Source organism: Struthio camelus, chromosome 2, assembly GCF_040807025.1.
Source record: "Struthio camelus isolate bStrCam1 chromosome 2, bStrCam1.hap1, whole genome shotgun sequence".
Taxonomy (NCBI): domain Eukaryota; kingdom Metazoa; phylum Chordata; class Aves; order Struthioniformes; family Struthionidae; genus Struthio; species Struthio camelus.
Genome location: NC_090943.1, coordinates 3879966 through 3899399, shown reverse-complemented (window position 1 = coordinate 3899399; position 19434 = coordinate 3879966). Strand labels below are relative to the sequence as shown.

The 19434-nt window shown below is 43.8% G+C and overlaps 1 protein-coding gene across 1 annotated transcript in view; it reads right to left on the bottom strand.

Moving 5' to 3' along the window:
• Nucleotides 1-19434, bottom strand: part of OBSCN (obscurin, cytoskeletal calmodulin and titin-interacting RhoGEF) — a 212106-nt gene that overhangs the window by 58728 nt on the left and 133944 nt on the right. Inside the window, exons 66-82 of the mRNA XM_068934092.1 lie at nt 18570-18848; nt 12857-12935; nt 12368-12486; nt 11257-11454; nt 10525-10557; nt 10323-10421; nt 9646-9864; nt 8765-8831; nt 7126-7154; nt 6654-6788; nt 5680-5819; nt 4825-5025; nt 4451-4533; nt 3714-3887; nt 2103-2262; nt 1312-1428; nt 336-500 (exon numbers count right to left, since the gene is read on the bottom strand). Of these exons, the coding sequence (XP_068790193.1) occupies nt 336-500; nt 1312-1428; nt 2103-2262; nt 3714-3887; nt 4451-4533; nt 4825-5025; nt 5680-5819; nt 6654-6788; nt 7126-7154; nt 8765-8831; nt 9646-9864; nt 10323-10421; nt 10525-10557; nt 11257-11454; nt 12368-12486; nt 12857-12935; nt 18570-18848 (2297 nt within the window). The remainder of the gene's footprint in view (nt 1-335; nt 501-1311; nt 1429-2102; nt 2263-3713; nt 3888-4450; nt 4534-4824; nt 5026-5679; nt 5820-6653; nt 6789-7125; nt 7155-8764; nt 8832-9645; nt 9865-10322; nt 10422-10524; nt 10558-11256; nt 11455-12367; nt 12487-12856; nt 12936-18569; nt 18849-19434) is intronic.

The following is a 19434-nucleotide window of genomic DNA, read 5'->3' as shown; positions in this document are numbered from 1 at the left end:
CCATAAGGGGAGAGAAGGAGGAATAAACAAAATCCTTAAAAATCATGTATGAGCCAAACCAAATCTCTTCCTGTTTGATGAGTGACTTGCAAAGGCAACTAACTACATTATGTGCGAACTGGTGCATAAGCTCTGGTGCTTCAAATCTTAATCAAACCAGTAGGCGCATCTCTCACACGTAAAGGGATGTGGCGCATATTGAGCAATAAAACAGGCAATAAGAAAATACTCTGCTCAGATATAATTTGTAAAGGAGCTTATTTTAGGGCTGAAGGTTACTTAGAAATTCCTGAAGGCACACACAGCAATAAAACTGACTGAGAAATTCCATGTACCTGTCGGATGGGTTCACCAAGGCTTTCCAAGGTCCCTGGATAATTCTCGATCAGTGAGACATGGAGGTTGTTTTCTGCTCTTTGCGTGAGCGCAGACACAATGGCATAAGCCTGCTCCAGCAAGGCACAGTTTTGGCTATTTCTTGCTTTGTTTCGGATTAATTCCTGTAGATGAATGAAGTCAACGTTACAGTGCAGACTTAAAAAAAAAAAGTAAGAAAAGAAAAAGAAAAAGAAAAAGAAAAAGAAAAACCCGCTAGAGGGTAGGAGCGGTAATTTCCTTGACACCAGAAGAGGTTCCCAGATATCAAACTGTCCTCCTGCTCTTTCATCTGAACAACTCTTACCCCATTCTCTCACTGTGTCCTGTTTAGCTACCAAATCCTCCTCTTTACAACCCACTCTGGGGCCTCACGTCTAGCTTTTCCCTGCACCAACTGATATTTAACAAAAAGAAAGCTGAAGTAAATATCAGATATGCTTCAGTGACTGAAAAGCAAAAAAAAAAAAAAAAAAACCAACAAAGCAATCCTAAATGTGCGTACTGTATTTGTCTTGCGCTTACCCTGCTGATGACGTGAGGCATGCAACTCATGTGGCAGTGCTAAAAAAACCACAGATATTTCGTAGAAATAAGAAAGGATGGAAAAATAGGAAACAGCAGTTATTTCTTCTCACATTTGCTCCTATTGCCCTCTTTCAGCAATGCAGACATGGGAAGCTCCCATGCTCTCTCTCATTTCCAAGAGACCATTGGAGATCATGAACCTCTCCCTGAATTTATATTTACAGAACAATTTAGAGATCACCATCACTGATCATAAATACAGTCTTTCTTACTCAAGCATCTTTCGAGCAGAGTTACAATAGGATGAACCCAGAGAACGTGAAAGGAGAATGAAGTCCTTTTCCTTGCGGGCTACACAAAACAAAACATAAGCCTATCTGATTAAAAGTGTGTATCAAAAGTTCCTACCTTGATAATAGTCTGATACTGCTGGATCCTGTTTATGGGTTTTTCTAGATAGTGCTGCAGTGGTGGGATAAGTGGCTGCGAAGGATCTTCTCTAGGTAAAATTTCATCTGTGTATCTCTAAAGAAAGATATACAAGAATGAGGAAAGACTGAGATAAAAGACAATGAAAAAGATTATTCCCTGAAAAAGGCTCATATGATACTAGTTCATAGAGTTAACTCACCAAAATTGCATAGCTCTACCAGACCTTACTATCCCATCTCCAGACATCTGTAACCCTCCCCCATCCTTTACCAGCTCATTTTCATTTTAGACTGTAAGATGTTTGAAATGCTGAATTTGTCTTCTTTACCAGCACAGGACTGATACTGAGGAAATGCGAGCCTGAAGCTTACAGGCTCAGACAACGTGAAAGGAAAGATCAGCACTTTTTGTCTAGTTTCAGAGAAACTAAAATTTAGAGTTCTCATTTTTTATATGACTAATCATTTCCTTGAGTTCCTTTATTTAATATAACTTTCATCATATACTCTTAACAGACATAATCATGTACATATTCCTATCTATATAATCTTTATAATCCACAAGTACACAGTTACATGTTCACATACCGATTGTGTCTACTAGGAACAGCTAGACAGTAAATACAAAATTTGCTATATTTAGCAATGATTTCTCACAAAAATGTTTAATAATTCTCTTTGGGATCATATTTGTAATTAATGCCTACATCTCATGATACAGTGGGTTATTGGATGCACATTCAGTAGGTATTTTGGCTGCTGTTTTACCTTGTAGAAATCCTGGACAGCTTTGCTGACAACAACTGACTCGGCCTGTATCCGCCCCACCAGGTAATGGATGTACTTATCAAACTCTGCCTCACGCTTAATAAAGCACATGGCCACGTCATCATCAGTGTCACATTTCTGCAAGTCTCGGAGGAAGACACTGTGGAGGTGAAAAAAATGACATTTGAGCAGCATGTGATGGAATAAGGCTAGAACATCATCCCAGCAGCCAGATTTTTAAATCAGAAAAACTCAGGTTAATATAGATTAAAGGAATGATTGAGGGAATGAAGGATACTGCCATGTTTAGCGTACTCGATGCCTCTTTGTTGAGCAGGATGCTGCCCTTGTTAGTTTGAATTCAGGAAATGAATTGTAAGGGGTAACTTTCAAGGGCTTAGCTCAAGGTTGGAAGTCAACCCTTCCCCAAATCCTCATGTCTCAGTTTAAGAAGCCATGAGCCACCCCCATGAGTGAAGAGAGAGATCCCCCCTCTGTTGCACAAAGCAGGTTGAGAGAGTTTCACATGCACAAAGATTTATTAGCAGGTGGCATATTAGCTGATGGCATGTATCAATTTTAGCAATGAAAACTACTTTTGGGATAAATGAAAATGAAAGGAGAGGGAAAGGAGAGAAGAGAGAGAGAAGGGAACAGGAAAATCTTCTCCCATGTGACAGCCAGAAGAAGAAGCGGCAGATGTCCAAAGACAAGCATCCTTCCCCGTGTAGCGGTAGCGGCACCCGTAATACTTCAGTAACTATACATTTTTCATCACGACCCGTGCAAACTCCCTATTGGTTGCCCCTGCTTACAATGCTATCGGCACTGAATGGAGCACACATTGGGCAGGGGCAAAAAAAAGCTACAAATAGAGGGCAGGAAAATGGGGAGGAAAGGGCAATTCTCACGCTAGTGGCAGATGCTTCCCATCAGAATCCCCCGGAACAACTGCATCGGGGTGTGCAGGTGCAAGAGCACGTGAATAACAGCGTGAGAACACGGGGAAAATCCTGCCCCAGCAGCTTGGGTGAAAGGGTGCAGAGCTGCAAAAGGAAGCCTGTTAGCCACAGGCAGGCTAAGGCACACATAGCACTGCACAACCTCTCCTCTCCCTGGCAAATAAGAATTTAGCCCAGACCTTGGAAAGTCACTTTGTGAAGAGCAGATTGGCAGTAAATCCTGCATTGCGGGAGGTGGAGGAACTGTATCATGGGGTCGTACCTAGGCCGCCTGCTACAGCTTGGTACGTTTTGAACGCAGACACTGGTACTGGTTCTAGCCGCGTGCGCGAGACTCAAAACACCATTGACATGCCTGTAAGACTGTGCTGCCTTTTTATAATAATTCACTGTTTCTCATTTAAATTCACTCAGAAAGGTAAAAAAAAAAAAAAAAAAAAAAAGCAGGATATATGAAGTCTTGAAGCTCTGGGCACTACTACAGGAGCCCCAGCCCTGTGCTCTGACTTAAGGATGAGAAACGATGGCATAGCTAAAATGCCCATCCCAAAACTGCCTGCGCTCCACAGTATCCACAGCTACCGTAGCTCTGACACCAGCTACAGAAACTACTCTTCTGTTTCAAACGAAGGCCCAGAGGAATGCCCACCTGTAATGGAAACGAGTAATGTCATCGATATTTCTGAAGATGATGCGTTTCTGACTGGAAACAGCTCCTGGGACATTGGGAGAGGTCTCAGTGTACTTGAGGTGATGAGACTGAAGGAACTGTAAATCCTGAATGTAATCCTCTTCTGAGATCAGCAGTTCCTGAATAACAACACTGAAGGGAAGACAAACAGGTGAAAAGAAAGCACAGAACAATCAGCACAATTATTTTTGACGTGTCCCTAAAATAGAGACAGACGTTTGGGCAGAGGAACGGACTCCTTCGAGTATGCTGACTAGATCCCCTTGGACTATAAAGGAAACTTAGACACTCTCCTTACAGACTGACACCTACATTACAGACATCTACACCTGGGCGAAATGAAACTGAGTAACAGGAGGATCTATGTAGAGTTGACAGCAGCAGCTTAGATGCCACATTACAGAACCAGAAAGACGCTACAGAGGCAAATATCTCTAGGCCAGCACTCAGTAGTGCGCTGCACTGCAAGGGGGTAATACACGGCTGAATAATACAAGTTTGTAGCAGCTCTTCCTAGAGTACTTCCACTCTGGCAAAGCACATGTTGAGAGAATCAACTGAGGGAAAGGGGAGATGGCAGGCCTCTGTGATACGGAAAGGGCGACTCTTTCAGGAGGGACCTAGACACCAACATTCATGTTAGTTCAAACGGCAGCAAGACTCAGGAGCGCCTGTACAAACAGACAAGTGCTTACGTCAGCTTCCTTTTGTATTCATCTTCAGAAACACATTCTCCAGGGAATTCGGGAGCCTCTGTTGATCCCCACTCTGGTGACAACTACAATACAAGAGAAAGCACACATTCTTCAGCGCTTTTGGCAGTACGCACAGAAGAATATCCCTCACAGATCCAAATTTCTTTCTTGCTGGAGACTGATCAGGTCTTTTAAGCCCAAGCACCCCTCCACACACATAAAAAAATTGTCCAAACAAAACAGGAAAAAGCCCCATCGTTTACAGACCCTTTCAATGACCTCTTCACCCTTCGCTTCAGTTTAGAGGGATGGCTTTAAATTGCAAAAGAAAGTAGTAATTTTACACAAAAAATAAATGTAGGATTATCAGTTACCTTTAATTTCTTGTCAAGATAAGCTGGAGATACCCAACCCTGTCGGGAGGGGCTAGATTTTGTGGGTTTAGTCCTGACTAGCCACTTCAGTGGATGAGCCGAATCAAGGACTTCCACATATTGGCCTTCCTTCAAAGTGATGGCTTCCTTGTCAGGCGCAGCAGGCACAAAGTCAGCAGTGACCATGTAGACGTCAAAGATCTGCATGCATGAAATGACAGTTATTTTGAGTTCTGAAAAGGGAAGTACAATATCACCCACAGAACCTAAGTGTGCTTATCTGTGTTTAATGTTTTATTCTCCAATCTCTGTATAGCAGAGACGCAGTGTTTACTTTTTAGGAAAACTAAGTGTCAAAAGGGTTCTGGAGGTATTTTCAAAACAGTCTCCAGTGTATTGGATTTACACTGTGAAATAGTGAATTTTGCTCCCAGGGCAAAACAAACAGTGGTCCTGAAAATGTCAGAATAGGTCAACGTTGCCAAAGGTTTATTAAAAAAAAAAAAAAAAAAAACTATTTGAAACGAACACCTAAAACGTTCAGATTTTCATCAAATAGTCATTTTTCACAGGAAGAACTTCTCAAGCAAATTCTTTTGACAAACTCTATCCAAGGCTGCAGAAAATCAAGCTCCGACTTTCTGAAGCTAAGCCATGGAAAAAAAGGTGCCAAACAATGCCTATGTTTGGACCGTATTGACTCGAACAATTTGTTCAAGAACACATAGTGAGCACCAGAATCTCGTTCTCCAGTGTTAGATCTGTGCTCCGTATCACAGGGCCCGCACTTAACTACCACTCTCTTCTAAATAACTGTTTTTCCCAGTGTCAAACTTGTCCATAAAGATAACATACCTCGCCTCTGGAATCCCCATCTTCAGATTCAGAGGAGGACTCCTGAGCAATGGATGAAGGCCTGGATCGACCATGGCGAGGAGATGCAGAAGGAGTTTTTGATTCATCGTCGCTATCTGCACCTGGTACTCGAAGCGTGGCTGAAAAATAGAGCAACAGGAAAATGTGAAATGCAGCTCTTGTACTTGAACGTGAGTCGAATCTACACTACCTTTTAATTTAATAAAACTAAATATTTGCCCAGAACAGCACTTGCAGCATTTTGTGTGATTGCCTATCAATACTTTGGACTGCATAAATAACGCAGGGAAATCCAACGTTTTAATGTATGAGGTTATATGTTTATTGCAGTAAAAATATTTGTACGAGAGGTATGACTTCATCTTAGCTTCACAATAAAATAGTACTACAACAAAATCAATTTAGCATATACAAAACAAACAAGAATTTTTCATTTTAATTTAATAAATCATTAGTTTACCGCACAGCTATGCACACAGTTTTCAGCCTAGACTTGATTTTAATATCCTATCGTGAACTACAACTCAAATTAAGACGTGGAAAGTCTGCAAAGCAGGATTGCTTTTGGACTCAGGAGTGACACGTTATCTGAGCAACTCAAAACACCCAAGATGCACAAAACGCACTTCCATTTTTACAATTTGCCTTCCACCTCAAAGTCCACATTTACTCTTGCTTATTTAAATAAATACTATTTGTCTAAAAAGGATACTAGCCTTGTCAGTTTGTTGTAAGAGCTATTTTTTTTAATTCAAAACGGAGGGCTAAGATGTGGCAGCTTGGATAGGTTCTAGCTAAAAATTCTTAGACCTAAACATTCACAAATCCTTATGCACATGACTGTCTCAGGACTTGCTTCAGAAATCTCACTGAAATTTAAAGATCAAATGAAACCTAAGAAAAGCTTGCATCATTTTCTATATTAATTCAACTGCACTTGCCAGGTCACTTACCTTGACTTATTTTTGCAGATACCATTTCTGAGATATGGGAGGTGAGTTTCTGGAAGAACTCTTCTGTTCCAACATCAGCTAAGGAAATTGGGCTTTTGTGTACACCCTCTTTACCAGCTTCACCGTCAAGGTCTCCTAGAAAAGAAAGAGCTTTCTATTAAGCATGCAATATGTCACTGGAAAGTCAGATTTTTCATGTAACAAAAGCTTCTGTGGAAGGAAAGTCTAATTTTCTTCACTTTCCCTGCTTTTAAACCTGTTTGCTCTTATTTCCTCCAAATAATTCACCCCTAAAGAGAGACTAGTCCTGAAAAGTTCCAGCACTTTGGGAAGTTTTAAGAGGAAAAAGAACAAAAGTAGGTGTTGATAATGAAATATCTAGACAACCTGAGCTGTAGATAAGGAAAGGAAGAGTAATCTGTATATATATATATATATATATAATCCATATACATAAAATAGCTTCTCTTACCTACTCTTGCTTCAGAGGGATGGACAGCTCTGGGGAAAAAAAAAAAAGAGTAAAGCAGGATTAGAAGCTAAAATGAAATGCATAGTAAGAGTTAAATCAGAAACACCTCCTCCTTCTCACACCTTATACATGAAGGTTGGGAATAACTAGATTTTTACGTCTATAATTACTAGATTGTAAGCCTTAAATCCAAGTGCTGTTACCTAACACTCACCAGGGCCACCATAAGAAACATACCCAAACCATGCTGTTGCCTGAAAAGATCTACTGCTCAGGGAATAGACTATAGAACAGAGTAGCCTTCACCTCTCAGGTGCTATCTGGACTTTGTTCTCAACTGGTACTGAAAAATAAACACTACAGAGAGAGGCATTATGTCAAGTGCGATCTGTAGTGTCAGTCAGTTTTCAGTGAACTTATGCTCAGTTCACTATCAAGAATATTTTCCAGTGGTTTCATCAGGAAACCAAGCACTTCAGAGTAGACTTTGTGGCCCTGCCAGGAGATCTGCTCCCACCACAACAGGATGGCTGCGTGTTGGAGACACAAGCTGATTACTGGTATTGCAATGATTTTGAGGTCCAAAGAGGACCTTGCTACACTGAGAAGTTTCACTAGCAACAAACTCATTCGCATCAGCAGGAAAGGGGACAAGAGGCTGCGCTGCAAATACTAAATGAAAGTGGCTTCATAGAAGTGAAGAACTAACAGTATTCACCTGTATCTGATGAAGATAGTTTGTGGTGTTTTCCTAGACTACAGCCCTGTGAACACACTACCGTCCTGAAGTCAACATCTTTGCTATTTCTGTGCTTTCTGGGGTCACAGAACTTACTTTCTGTCAAATCACAGAAATTTGGGCGGGATTTAAGACCTTTAAAATTATTTATTACATCAGGCCTTTAAGGAAACAGCATCTTTTTTTTTTTTTAATTTTCAGAGAAAAAGTAGGACTTCTGAGCTTGTTTATATGAAGAAACTACTACAAAGTCTGCAAGGGTTTAAATTTTTATAGTACAAGCTATCTGCCCTAACTCTCTGCATAATGCTGTTAGTACATAGGAAGCATGAAGAAGCTCACTCCACTTTCACATAGCGATAAACTACCTATCTTCAAATACGCCTAATAAAAGTCAGGTACATCCTTGTGCGAGATTGCAGTGGAAGAGCTGAATTCACACTGTAGCTTTCTTCACGGCAAATTCCCTGTGCAGACAGTCCCCCAAGTCAGCCATAAAACTTGAATGTTAACAGGTAAGGTCCATGCTTTAACAAAATAAAGTTTCAGTTGAAAGCTACCAAGTTTTATTAAGACTGTAGCAAGTACAACACTTGTAGAGTAATTCCAGCTATAAACCTTTGGGAAGTACAGACTAGTGCCAATTAGTCCAAGTATGACTAATTTCCTCTGGTTTTCACATAAGATCCTTTTGTAGTCAATGGAGAGAGAGACAGACACTTCTAGAGAGCAAACAGCCCTTAGCAAGGGAAACTGATCCGCTGGGAACGCTCATCTCTCTCCACTGGCTCCGGAAGACTAGTCAAGTCTTCTAGGCTAAACATATTCTAGAAGTGAAAGTGTGTTTAAGCGGATCCCATTTTTCAGAACGGGCTCCCGACTGGGTGGCCAAACACTTACCCCAGTGTGGTCATTATAGCTTCTGATACCATCACGCGCTCCTGGGTCAGAACTTCAGCTTCCTTCACTGCAAGGTCAGGGTTTATTGTTAGAGGACAGAAAACAGAGTATTTTTTCTACATTTACTGTGGGGCACATTTTCTAGGCACAGATTATTGGAAATATCAGAATAATGAAGCTGTCCTGCTAGCAGCTCCTGACCCAGGGCGCATACTCCCCACTCGTATGATGCAAATGCAGTTCATTCCCTTTCCTGTTCATTCAGATGTGTCTCTCCACACTGTTCAAGCTCTACTGCTACAGCTCTTAGCACAGTAAAAATGTGGAATGCGAGCTTAAGATTCAGGAATTGAAATAGAAAAAAAACTTTCCAAATCCTTCCCAGTGCTGTCTGTCCTCTCAGCCTGTATTTGCTTTTTCCCTCCTCTTACTGCAGGGAACATGCCAGGAGAGGCCATGGAAAGCTTGGCAATGGGGCTTCAATAGCTTTAGCTGTCTTAAAGCAATTCTGCCAAGCAAAACATCCTTAGCCAAGTGAAGCACTCAACCTCACATCATTTCTAATGGTGACTTTTTAAATTTATTTTGTGTGGCCTTCCTTCCTTTTCCCTTTTCTTTGTGATTATTTTGGTTGTTTCTCAGACTTGTGTTTGTTTATACAGAAAAGGTGCTGCTCTTACTCTAAGCTAGGGTCAGAAACCTAAAAGATCATTACAGAAGTAAAAGAGCGTCATCATTTTCAAACCAAGTAAACTAATAGCAAATCACCAAAAATGGTGCTACGATTTGATTATTTTCCTTATCAGTCGCATTTATTTTTCTTTTAGCCACTGTATGAAAGGCAACATAGAAAATGGGCTTGTATTGTAAGAAAGACTTACCGTCTGCAACTTCTAGGGTGGCAGTGCAGATGGACTGGCCAGCCTTGTTGGTAGCAATGCATGTATAAGGTCCACTGTACTTCTTTTTAACGTCCAACAGGATTAGACTGTGATGCATATTTGAACTGGCGAGTTTATACCCAGGAGTGTCTGGTTTGATCCAAAGGATGTCTTCCTCAGACTCTTCTTTCAGCCAAGTGACAGTTGGTAGTGGATATCCTAAAGGAGAATGAATACAAGGAGCTCTAATTTTCCTAACAGTGTTATTCTTTTCTTACAAGCCTCAAGAGCCATGCTGTAATGAATGCTGCTTTTGATCTGTTTTCTGATCCTTTTACAGCAATAACAGTTATAATATACAATGAAGGAACACACATCTTTCCACAGCACACTCCTAAGGACATTAAAGCACTGTATAAAACCAAACAGTTAACCAACCCATCTTCCTAAGACTAAGCAAGTGTTATTATCCCTGTTTTTATAAATAGGAAAATGGAAGTGAAGATGAGTTAGAAGCTTTGCTATGAGGCACACAAAGTCTCGTACAAAGTCGGGACTAGCGCCTTGGACTTCAGATTCAATATCTGAGACCAGGTTACAGTGAGTCAGCCCAAGGAGAGACAAGAAATGTGTCATGACACTACGTAATTTAATTGTTGTGTAGGTAGACCACTTACCTTCAACTTTTACAGATAATGTGATGCTTGCACCTTTCTTAACCTTTTTATTAGTAAATCTTTCCAGGAACCTCGGTGGTATCAGCTGCTCATGGGCATCTGAAAATGACATTGGTGAAACATGGTGACACCTTCTGTGTGAGTTGAGAACTACTGAAAAATTTCTAGGGGTTCTGTTATCATCTGCTATGGAACCTCTCACCTGTTTCTGGTGGTTCTTCTTTCTCATCAGGCACTGTGACACAGGGAATAAAAATAAAATTACAAATACGTTTCTGTCCATAAGTTGCAAAGAAAAAAATGTGATTCTAGAGGATTACTCAATGCAGGACACACTACACAGAAATGTTAGTTCTGTTAAAAGAGCTATGCTTTCTCCGAAGTATATTTATTAATAAAAATGATGAGAATAGTCATATAGCATGGACACAGATTCGGTTTCAGTTTTCTATTATATATTCTACACCTTTACAAAGATCATTTTCATAAACTACAACTCATTCCTACCAAGCTCACTTAATTAATAATTCCAGAACAATTATGCTAATAAATACAAATACACATAATCATCTGCAAACACCTACTTCCACAACTCTCAAAATTTAGTAGTATTACTGGAACTGCCTCAAGTATGATTCACATAAGGCCCTCACTTTTGGTAAAACTAACCATTAAAGTTGGTGAAGTTAGGCAGAAATGAAATCTATGTACTTGAAACCACAATCAGGCCTTAGAGAAGTGACATGTCTAACTTTAAGGATACACTGTAAACTTACAAGTCAATTAAGTATAGAACACATCACGTTTTAACCACAGACTTCCGCACCTCCCTTGACTTAACATTGGTAGGCTTTTTCAAGAAACCTAACCATATAAAATAGAGTGAGTCATTGGAATGAAGACAGCCAGGAGCCAGGACATGCCAAAAATCTACCTTTGACTACCAGCCTGGCTGATGAATACGCAGAACCAGCAGAGTTAATGACAAATATTGAGTATTGGCCAGCATCAGCCTTGGTGACATTGAGAATTTCCAGTGAGTGGAATTCTCTTTTATCAATCTTCAGGATACGGTCCGAGGCCTTTAATGGTTGTCCATCTTTGAACCAATAGAGGCGAGGCTCTGGGTACCCTACAAGGAGCAATTATAGATGCAGAGAACAGAATGCATTAGCAATAACAATTCTGGAACATCTCGACCCAACCGCATGCTTCAGAACAGTCAAGGAAACCTCAGTTCTGCTCAGTGGTACGTTTGGAGGGTTTACTGCCTTAGAAATTACTGCCAATTTTATTCAGTTCTATTTATTTGTTAAAGTTTTTTCCTGTCTCTTCAGTTTCTGACACTTCCCATGCTTGCTGAATATCCAAATACCTTCTGGGTCGGAAATGTAATACTCAGGTCTGATCTGCAACATACACAAAGCCAAACACCGAAATCCCTAGCGAAGAAAAATGTAGACCTAAGCCACCCTTGGCTTGTATCACAACTTCAACACCCACTGTAAGAACACTGAAGCCAAAACAGCTCTTACCATTTTTCTAGGCAGCAACAGGAAAAGCAGGAGAATCTCTAACTCTTCCTACCACTGACAGCAGAAAGAAGTTTTTGTAGTTTTTAGCCCGTAGCAGTGACTCCTTCATAGCAGAGTAAGACAATGCTGCAGTGAGGGAAGGTGAATCTAGGACTCATCACTAGTTACTAGTCCAGGACTGTTTCATGTATTAAAGAGACTAAAGAGAGATTCTCACTTTTTCATTCCTTATTGCTCCTCCACGACTAATGTGCTCAGAAAATTACAAGACTCAATTTTCAGAAACATATGCCTGTAATTATGCCTGCAGATATGGCTACAATATAAGACACTTTATCTGCCTGCATCTGTCGCAGAAGTCAATGTTCATCAGCACATATGTATTCTTCTAGCTGGCTTATGCAAACACGGTGCAAGATGAGTACTACTGCAAAAGAGCACATCAGAAAACCTTGTCCAGCCCTTCACTCTGACAGCAAACCTGGAACAAGTGCTGTGGTCTCCCCTCACCTTTCACTTTCAGGTGAAATTTAGCCAAAGATGCTCCAGGTGCCACATGAATATCATGAAGCTCATCGAGGATCTGAGGCAATTGCTCCTCTTCAGTGGTAGACTCCTCCTGTTCTCGGCTACGAAGAGATTAGAAAGAAAAAAGTCACCAAGACAGCAAAGAGTTAAGGAAATCAGAATCATCTATCTTAGGATAAATCATTCTGTGCGTTTTATCATCATGACAGTACATTCAGTACTATATGTCATTAAAAGTAGCAGAGAAATCACCAGGCTAGCCCGAAAGCAGCACGGCAAATTAGCCCATGATAAATGTCCAGCTGTAGTAGTTACCGTAACTGGAATCTCAGCCGGTCTGGCTGTCCCTTTACTACAATAAACTGGTGCTGCCAGGTATAACAAAAACAGACTCAATATTTCTACACAGAAAGTAACATTAAAGAACTATATTGATCTTATCAAGTTAGAAAGAGCTACAGTTAGATTTACCTTGAAACATACTCTTTGGCACTGTAGTAGGAGGATGTCTCTGTTGCATCTGCTGCTGTCTCATAGTCAGTGCTGGTCACTATTAAATAGAAAATGAGACTTTTATATAAGCTGCAGTTTGAAACTATTTCATCCTATAATACAGTAATCAGAGCTAACAGTTTCCAAATTCAGAGGAATAATTTTGTCTCTCTTATTAAAAAGCTGTTATTTCACCTACACAACCACTGCACCATGGTGGTCTTTCCAATCAAAAGGTAGCTAGCTATCGCTCCTTTCAAGATCCAACAAGGATGCTTCAGGAGAGAGTCAGAAGGGCTTCCTATGGGCAGAATTCAGGCCTTCTGTGTTATGTTTCTGGTGCTCACAACATCAGAGCAATCCCAATGAACTGGGTATGGTCTACAGTATAGCACTTCTCTGACCTTTAGGAGCAACTGCGCGCTGCTCTGCAACTGATTAGCTCGTTGATACTAGTGACATCCAGGTTTTCCTTAAAATTAACACTTGTACCATTAATATCACAGACTCATAGAATGGTTTAGGTTGGAAGGGACCGCTGGAGATCATCTAGTCCAACCCCCCCTCTCAAGCAGGGTCATCTAGAGCGTATTTCCCAGCATCACATCCAGATGGGTTTTGAATATCTCCAGAGAAGGAGACTCCACCACCTCTCCGGGCAACCTATGCCAGTGCTCTGTCACCCTCACAGGGAAAAAGTTTCTTCTCATGTTCAGATGGAACTTCCTGTGTTGCAGTTTCTGCCCATTGCCTCTTGTCCTGTCACGGGCACCACGGAGAAGAGGCTGGCCTCATCCTCTTGACACTCTCTCTTCAGATACTTGTACACATGGATGAGATCACCTCCCAGCCTTCTCTTCTCCAGGCAGGCTAAATAGGCCCAGCTCTCTCAACCTTTCTTCAGAGGAGAGATGCTCCAGTCCCCTCACCACCTTTGTAGCCCTCCGCTGGACTCTCTCCAGGAGTGCCATGTCTCTCTTGGACTGGGGAGCCCAGAACTGGACACACTACTCCAGGGGAGGCCTCACCAGGGCTGAGGAGAGGAGCAGGATCACCTCCCTCCACCTGCTGGCAACACTCCTCCCAATGCAGCCCAGGAGACCATTGGCCTTCTTGGCCACAAGGGCACATTGCTGGCTCAGGGTTAACTTGTTGTCTACCAGGACTCCCAGGTCCTTCTCTGCAGAGCTGCTTTCCAGCAGGTCAACCCCCAGCCTGTCCTGCTGCCTGGGGTTCTTCCTCCCTAGGTGCAGGGCCCTGCACTTGCCTTTGTTGACCTTCAGGAGGTTCCTCTCCACCCAGCTCTCCAGCCTGTCCAGCTCCCTCGGAATGGCAGCACAGCCTTCTGCTGTGTCAGCCACTCCTCCCAGGTTAGTATCATCAGCAAACTTGCTGAGGGTGCACTCTGTGCCTTCATCCAGGTCACTGATGAATACATTGAACAAGACTGGATCCAGGACTGACCCCTGGGGGACACCACTAGCCACAGGCCTCCAACTAGACTCTGCACCACTGACCACAACCCTCTGAGCTCAGCCATCCAGACAGTTCTCAATCCACCTCACTCTCCACTCATCCAACCCACACTTCCTGAGCTTGCCTGGGAGGATGGGATGGCAGACAGCGTCCAAAGCCCTGATGAAGGCCAGGGAGACCACAGCCACTGCTCTGCCCTCATCTCCCCAGCCAGACACTCCATCCAGAGAAGGCTATCAGATTGGTCAAGCACGATTTCCCTTTGGTGAATCCGTGCTGACTGCTCCTGATCCCCTTCTTGTCCTCCCCGTGCTTGGAGATGACCTCCCGGATGAGCTGTTCCATGGCCTTTCCAGGGCTGGAGGGGAGGCTGACAGGCCTGTAGTTCCCTCAGTCCTCCTCCTTGCCCTTTTGGAAGACTGGGGTGACACTGGCTTTCTTCCAGTCCTCAGGCACCTCTCCTGTTCCCCAGGACCTTTCCAAGATGGTGGAGAGCGGCCTAGCAATAACATCCGCCCGCTCCCTCAGCACTCGTGGCTGCATCCCGTCAGGGCCCACGGATTTGTGGGTGTCAAGTTTGCCTAAATGATCTCTAACCCGATCCTCCTCGACCAAGAGCAAGTCTTCCTTTCTGCAGACTTTCTCTCTTGTCCCCAGGGTCCGGGTTTTCTGAGGGCTGGCCTTAGCAGTGAAGACTGAAGCAAAGGTGGCATTCAGTATCTTTGCTTTCTCTGTGTCCCCTGTTGCCAGGGCCCCTGCCCCATTCAGCAGTGGGCCCACGTTCTCCCTAGTCTTCCTTTTGCTACTGATGTATGGTACTGAAGAAGTCCTTCTTGTTGTCCTTGACATCCCTTGCCAGATTGAATTCCAAATGGCCCCTGGCCTTCCTTGTTGCATCCCTGCACACTCTGACAGTGTCCCTGTATTCCTCCCAAGTGGCCTGTCCCCTTTTCCACATTCTGCATGCTTCCTTCTTCTGTTGGAGTTTTGTCAGGAGTTCCTTGCTCATCCATGCAGGTCTCCTGCTCACTTTGCTGGACTTCTTACTCAGAGGGATGCACCCATCTTGAGCCTGGAAGAGGTGATGCTTGAATATTAACCAGCTCTCCTGGACCTCCTCTTCCTTCTAGGGCCCTACCCCATGAGATTCCTCCAAGTAGGTCCCTGAAGAGGCCAAAGTTAGCTCTCCTGAAGTCCAGGGTTGCGATCCTACTTATTGCCCTGCTTCCTCCTCACAGGATCCTGCACTCCACCATCTCATGCTCGCTGCAGCCAAGGCACTGCCCCTAACATTCACATCTCCAACTAGACCTTTTTTGCTTGTTAGTGCAACGTCTAGCATTGCACCTCTCCTCGTTGGCGTCTCCACCACCTGTGTAAAGAAACTATCATCAATGCTCTGCAGGAACCTCTTTGACTGTTTGTGCCTAGCTGTGCTGTCTTCCCAGCAGATGTCAGGGTGGTTGAAGTCTCCCATGAGAACCAGGGCCTGTGATCGTGAGGCTACTTCCAGCTGTCTGCAGAAGGCCTCATTGACAACTTCTTCCTGATCAGGTGGCCTGTAGTAAACCCCCACAACAGTGTCACCCGTGTTAGCCTGCCCTTTAAGCCTTACCCATAGGCTCTCAACTTGCTCTTCATCCACCCCGAGGCAGAGCTCCATACATTCTAGTTGCTCCCTCACATAAAGAGCAACTCCACCACCTCGCCTTCCTGGCCTGTCTTGCCTAAAAAGCATGTAGCCATCCATGACAGCATTTCAGTCACGTGAGTTATCCCACCATGTCTCTGTCACTGCAATGAGAACATGGCCCTACGACCGCACACAGATCTCTAACTCTTCCTGCTTATTCCCCATGCTGCGCGCATTGGCATACAGGCATTTCAGAGAGCCAGTCAAACATGCAATCTTCCCAGGGATGCAGGGAGATGTGCAAGAGGATCTTCCATAGCCATGTCCCATGCTGTCTCCCCTGGCTGCATGCACCTGCTGGAGGCATCCTGACTTGAGCGGTGTTTTACTGACTACCCTGTCACTATACCACCCTCCTTCCCCCATCTTGCCTAGTTTAAAGCCCTCCTTACCAGGCTGGCCAACCTGTTGGCAAAAATGCACGTGCCCCGCTTGGTAAGGTGGATCCCATCGCTCCCCATCAGCTGTTGATCTTCAAACAGGGTCCCATGGTCATAGAAACCAAAACCCTGTTGCCAACACCAGCGGCGCAGCCAGCTGTTAACTTGGAAAACTCGTCTACTCCTCCTCCTGTCCTTCCCCCTCACAGGCAAGATTGAGGAGAAAACGACCTGGGCTCCCAGACCCTTGACCACCATTCCCAGAGCTCTGAAGTCCCGTTTGATGGTTTCCAGTTTGCCTTTCGTGTCATTAGCACCCACATGGAAGATCAGCAGAGGGTAGTAGTCCAATACATGGACAAGCCTTGGCAGTCTTTCCACGACATCTCTTATTCGAGCCCCTGGCAGGCAGCAAACCTCTCTGGACAAGAGGTCAGGTCGGCAGATAGGTGCCTCTGCCCCCTGCAGCAGGCAGTCACCCACAACAATCACTCGCTGCTTCTTCTGGGTGTTCCTGCACGGCACAGGGTCTGCCAGGCCAGTTGTCTCCCTTGAAGCCATGCTGAGCTCCTCCTCAGCTTGGAGGGCGCTAAACTTGTTCTTCAAGGGTAAGTCTTGAGGAGGGGTAAGAGCCTTTCTCCTTCTACGAGAGGTCACCAGCTTCCAGCCTTTTTCAACAGCGTTATGATGTACCGTTACGAAATAGAGCCCTCTGGCAACTCCACTGCAGTTGGGGGTGGGGACTCCTGGAGCTGCACAGTTTCTGAGAATACCCTGTCAGTCTCCTGCTCATCTTCTCAGATGCTACGCAGCCTACTAACTTCCTCACACAGCTCCTTTATCTAGTGATACAACTGGTCAACCACAGCACACCTCACGCAGGAGAGCTGACTGTCAGCCCAGGCCCCACGGAGAGGCCCCAGGCACTCCCTGCAGGCTGACACCTGCAGCACTGCATCTGCTGTCTGAGGGTCTGTCTGGGTTGAGGCCTCAGACACAGCTGATGCAGCATCTCCAACAGCCACTGGAGAACATGCTCTGCTGCATGTCATCACCATGCCCGGGGAAGGACACACCACTGTGCAAAATGGAGAGGTGCCTTCTTTGCCTTCTGGCACCCTTCTGCACAAACTGCTGCCTCTGTTGGCTGCACTCTGGGCCTGGCTCTTATATAGGCCTCTGCCTAGCAGTGACTCACAAGGGCGCTTGACCCACCCAATCAGGAGCCACCTGAAACAAAAGCCCCAACTCCCTCTGACCAGGGCAGCCCAGAGAGCTCGTTAGCAGCAGCCCCACCTAGCTAGAACTTCCCAGGAGAAGTTAAGTCAAGGCCCCCTGCAGGAGTCCTTGCCCAGCTCTCCCTTCCTGCTAGCAGCAGGCACCGTCTAGTTCCTCGGGGGTCCCCAGAAAGTCTCCACAACTTCCAACAAGGCCCACAAAAGGCCCAGGCAGAGCCCAGACACTGCCGCGCAAACTGCTGCGTCTGTTTGCTGCCCTAACATCACAGCTATTGTCTTATTATTAACCCATTTACAATATTCTAGCAGAAACCTTTTAAAAAATAGCAACTCTGTATTTCTTCATTTTGCTTGTAAAAACTGTTCAGTCAGTCAGTCACTCAGTCCAGAATAATACATGCTTTCTATTAAAAGCGCATCCACAGCACTCCAAGAGCCAGACTCAGCTGAAAATCCACATTTCTAGTTCAAAGAACATTTCAGAGTTTTTTTTTTCTTTTTCCCTTCCCATTTTTTTGACCTAGAAGCATTTTTTTCCTACCAGAATTTCCTGTGGATCAGAATCTTCCCAGACCTCGTGGCTGTCCAGTGAGGTGGACATACTCTCTATTTCCCTACTAACGTGAATGCCGGGCAGTTTGACCTCACATTGCTGCAGAAGGGCCCCACATGCCCCTGGCTTATGGGAAACACCTTTATATCTTTGTTTATCTGAAAAGCTTTGCACAGGACCTTACCTCAGTTTTGGCAAAACCACAATGAACCTAAGAGGTTCGCAAGTGAAACGTTTTGTGGGCAATGTGTAGATTTTTTTAAGAAAATGTAAACAGTATTTTTCTTAAAAAATATTTATCCCTCTCTGAGCAAAACCCCTTCCTTCTGGCTTTTATACAGTTGAGACTTACAGTCCACTCGAAGCTCAGCTTTGGTTGAAGCAACTCCCATGTTGTTTTCAGCGAGGCAACGGTAAACACCCATGTCAGCAGGGACCACAGCTGTGATGATCAACTGATGGCACCCTTCCTGGTCCTCGTTGATCATGTAATGGTCATTTTCTTCAATAGCTTTCCCATCCTTGAACCAGCGAACCGTCGGGAGAGGTTTGCCAATGACGATGCAGTCAAAGCTGACTGGATATCCATCTTGTACCTCTTGGTTTTGAAGCTCAGTCACGAACATGGGAGCTAAATTCACAGTAGTTAGGGAAGAAGAAAGGATAAATCGGTCTGTTAGATGTATTTTAGGAGTGACCAGTGCCAGAAGACTTCTGCTTCAGAGGTTTTTAAGTAACAGTGTGACGTCTTTTCTCCGTGACAATAAAGGTCAGATAGAAACTCCCTGATAAACACTATGAAAAAGTTCTCCTGGACTGCCATAAGCATTGAAACATGTCAGCTGCAAACTACATATTGTCTCAGTTCCTTTCCTTGACAAAATATCTTTTGTCCTTCTTTAAGGGCTGTTCTGAAAACTTTTTAATTAACTTAAGTATAGCAATAAAAGCATTCGTAGCTATCTTCTCATAGCATTGGACATTTCTACTATGAAAAGCAGCTTTATAGGTAAGTGTGAACTTTGTAACCCCCTGCCCAGCACCGACTTCCCTCCTCTCCGCCAAATTTAAAAAAAAAAAGAAAAATTTAATCTATTTTTTCTAAAGTGCAAAGATTGCCACAAAATATCTGCATAAAGCAAAAAATAAAGTTTTAAAAGTTACTCACAAGTGAAAAAATAACATCCTGACCTACTCCAGCTACCTTTTTCAAAGAC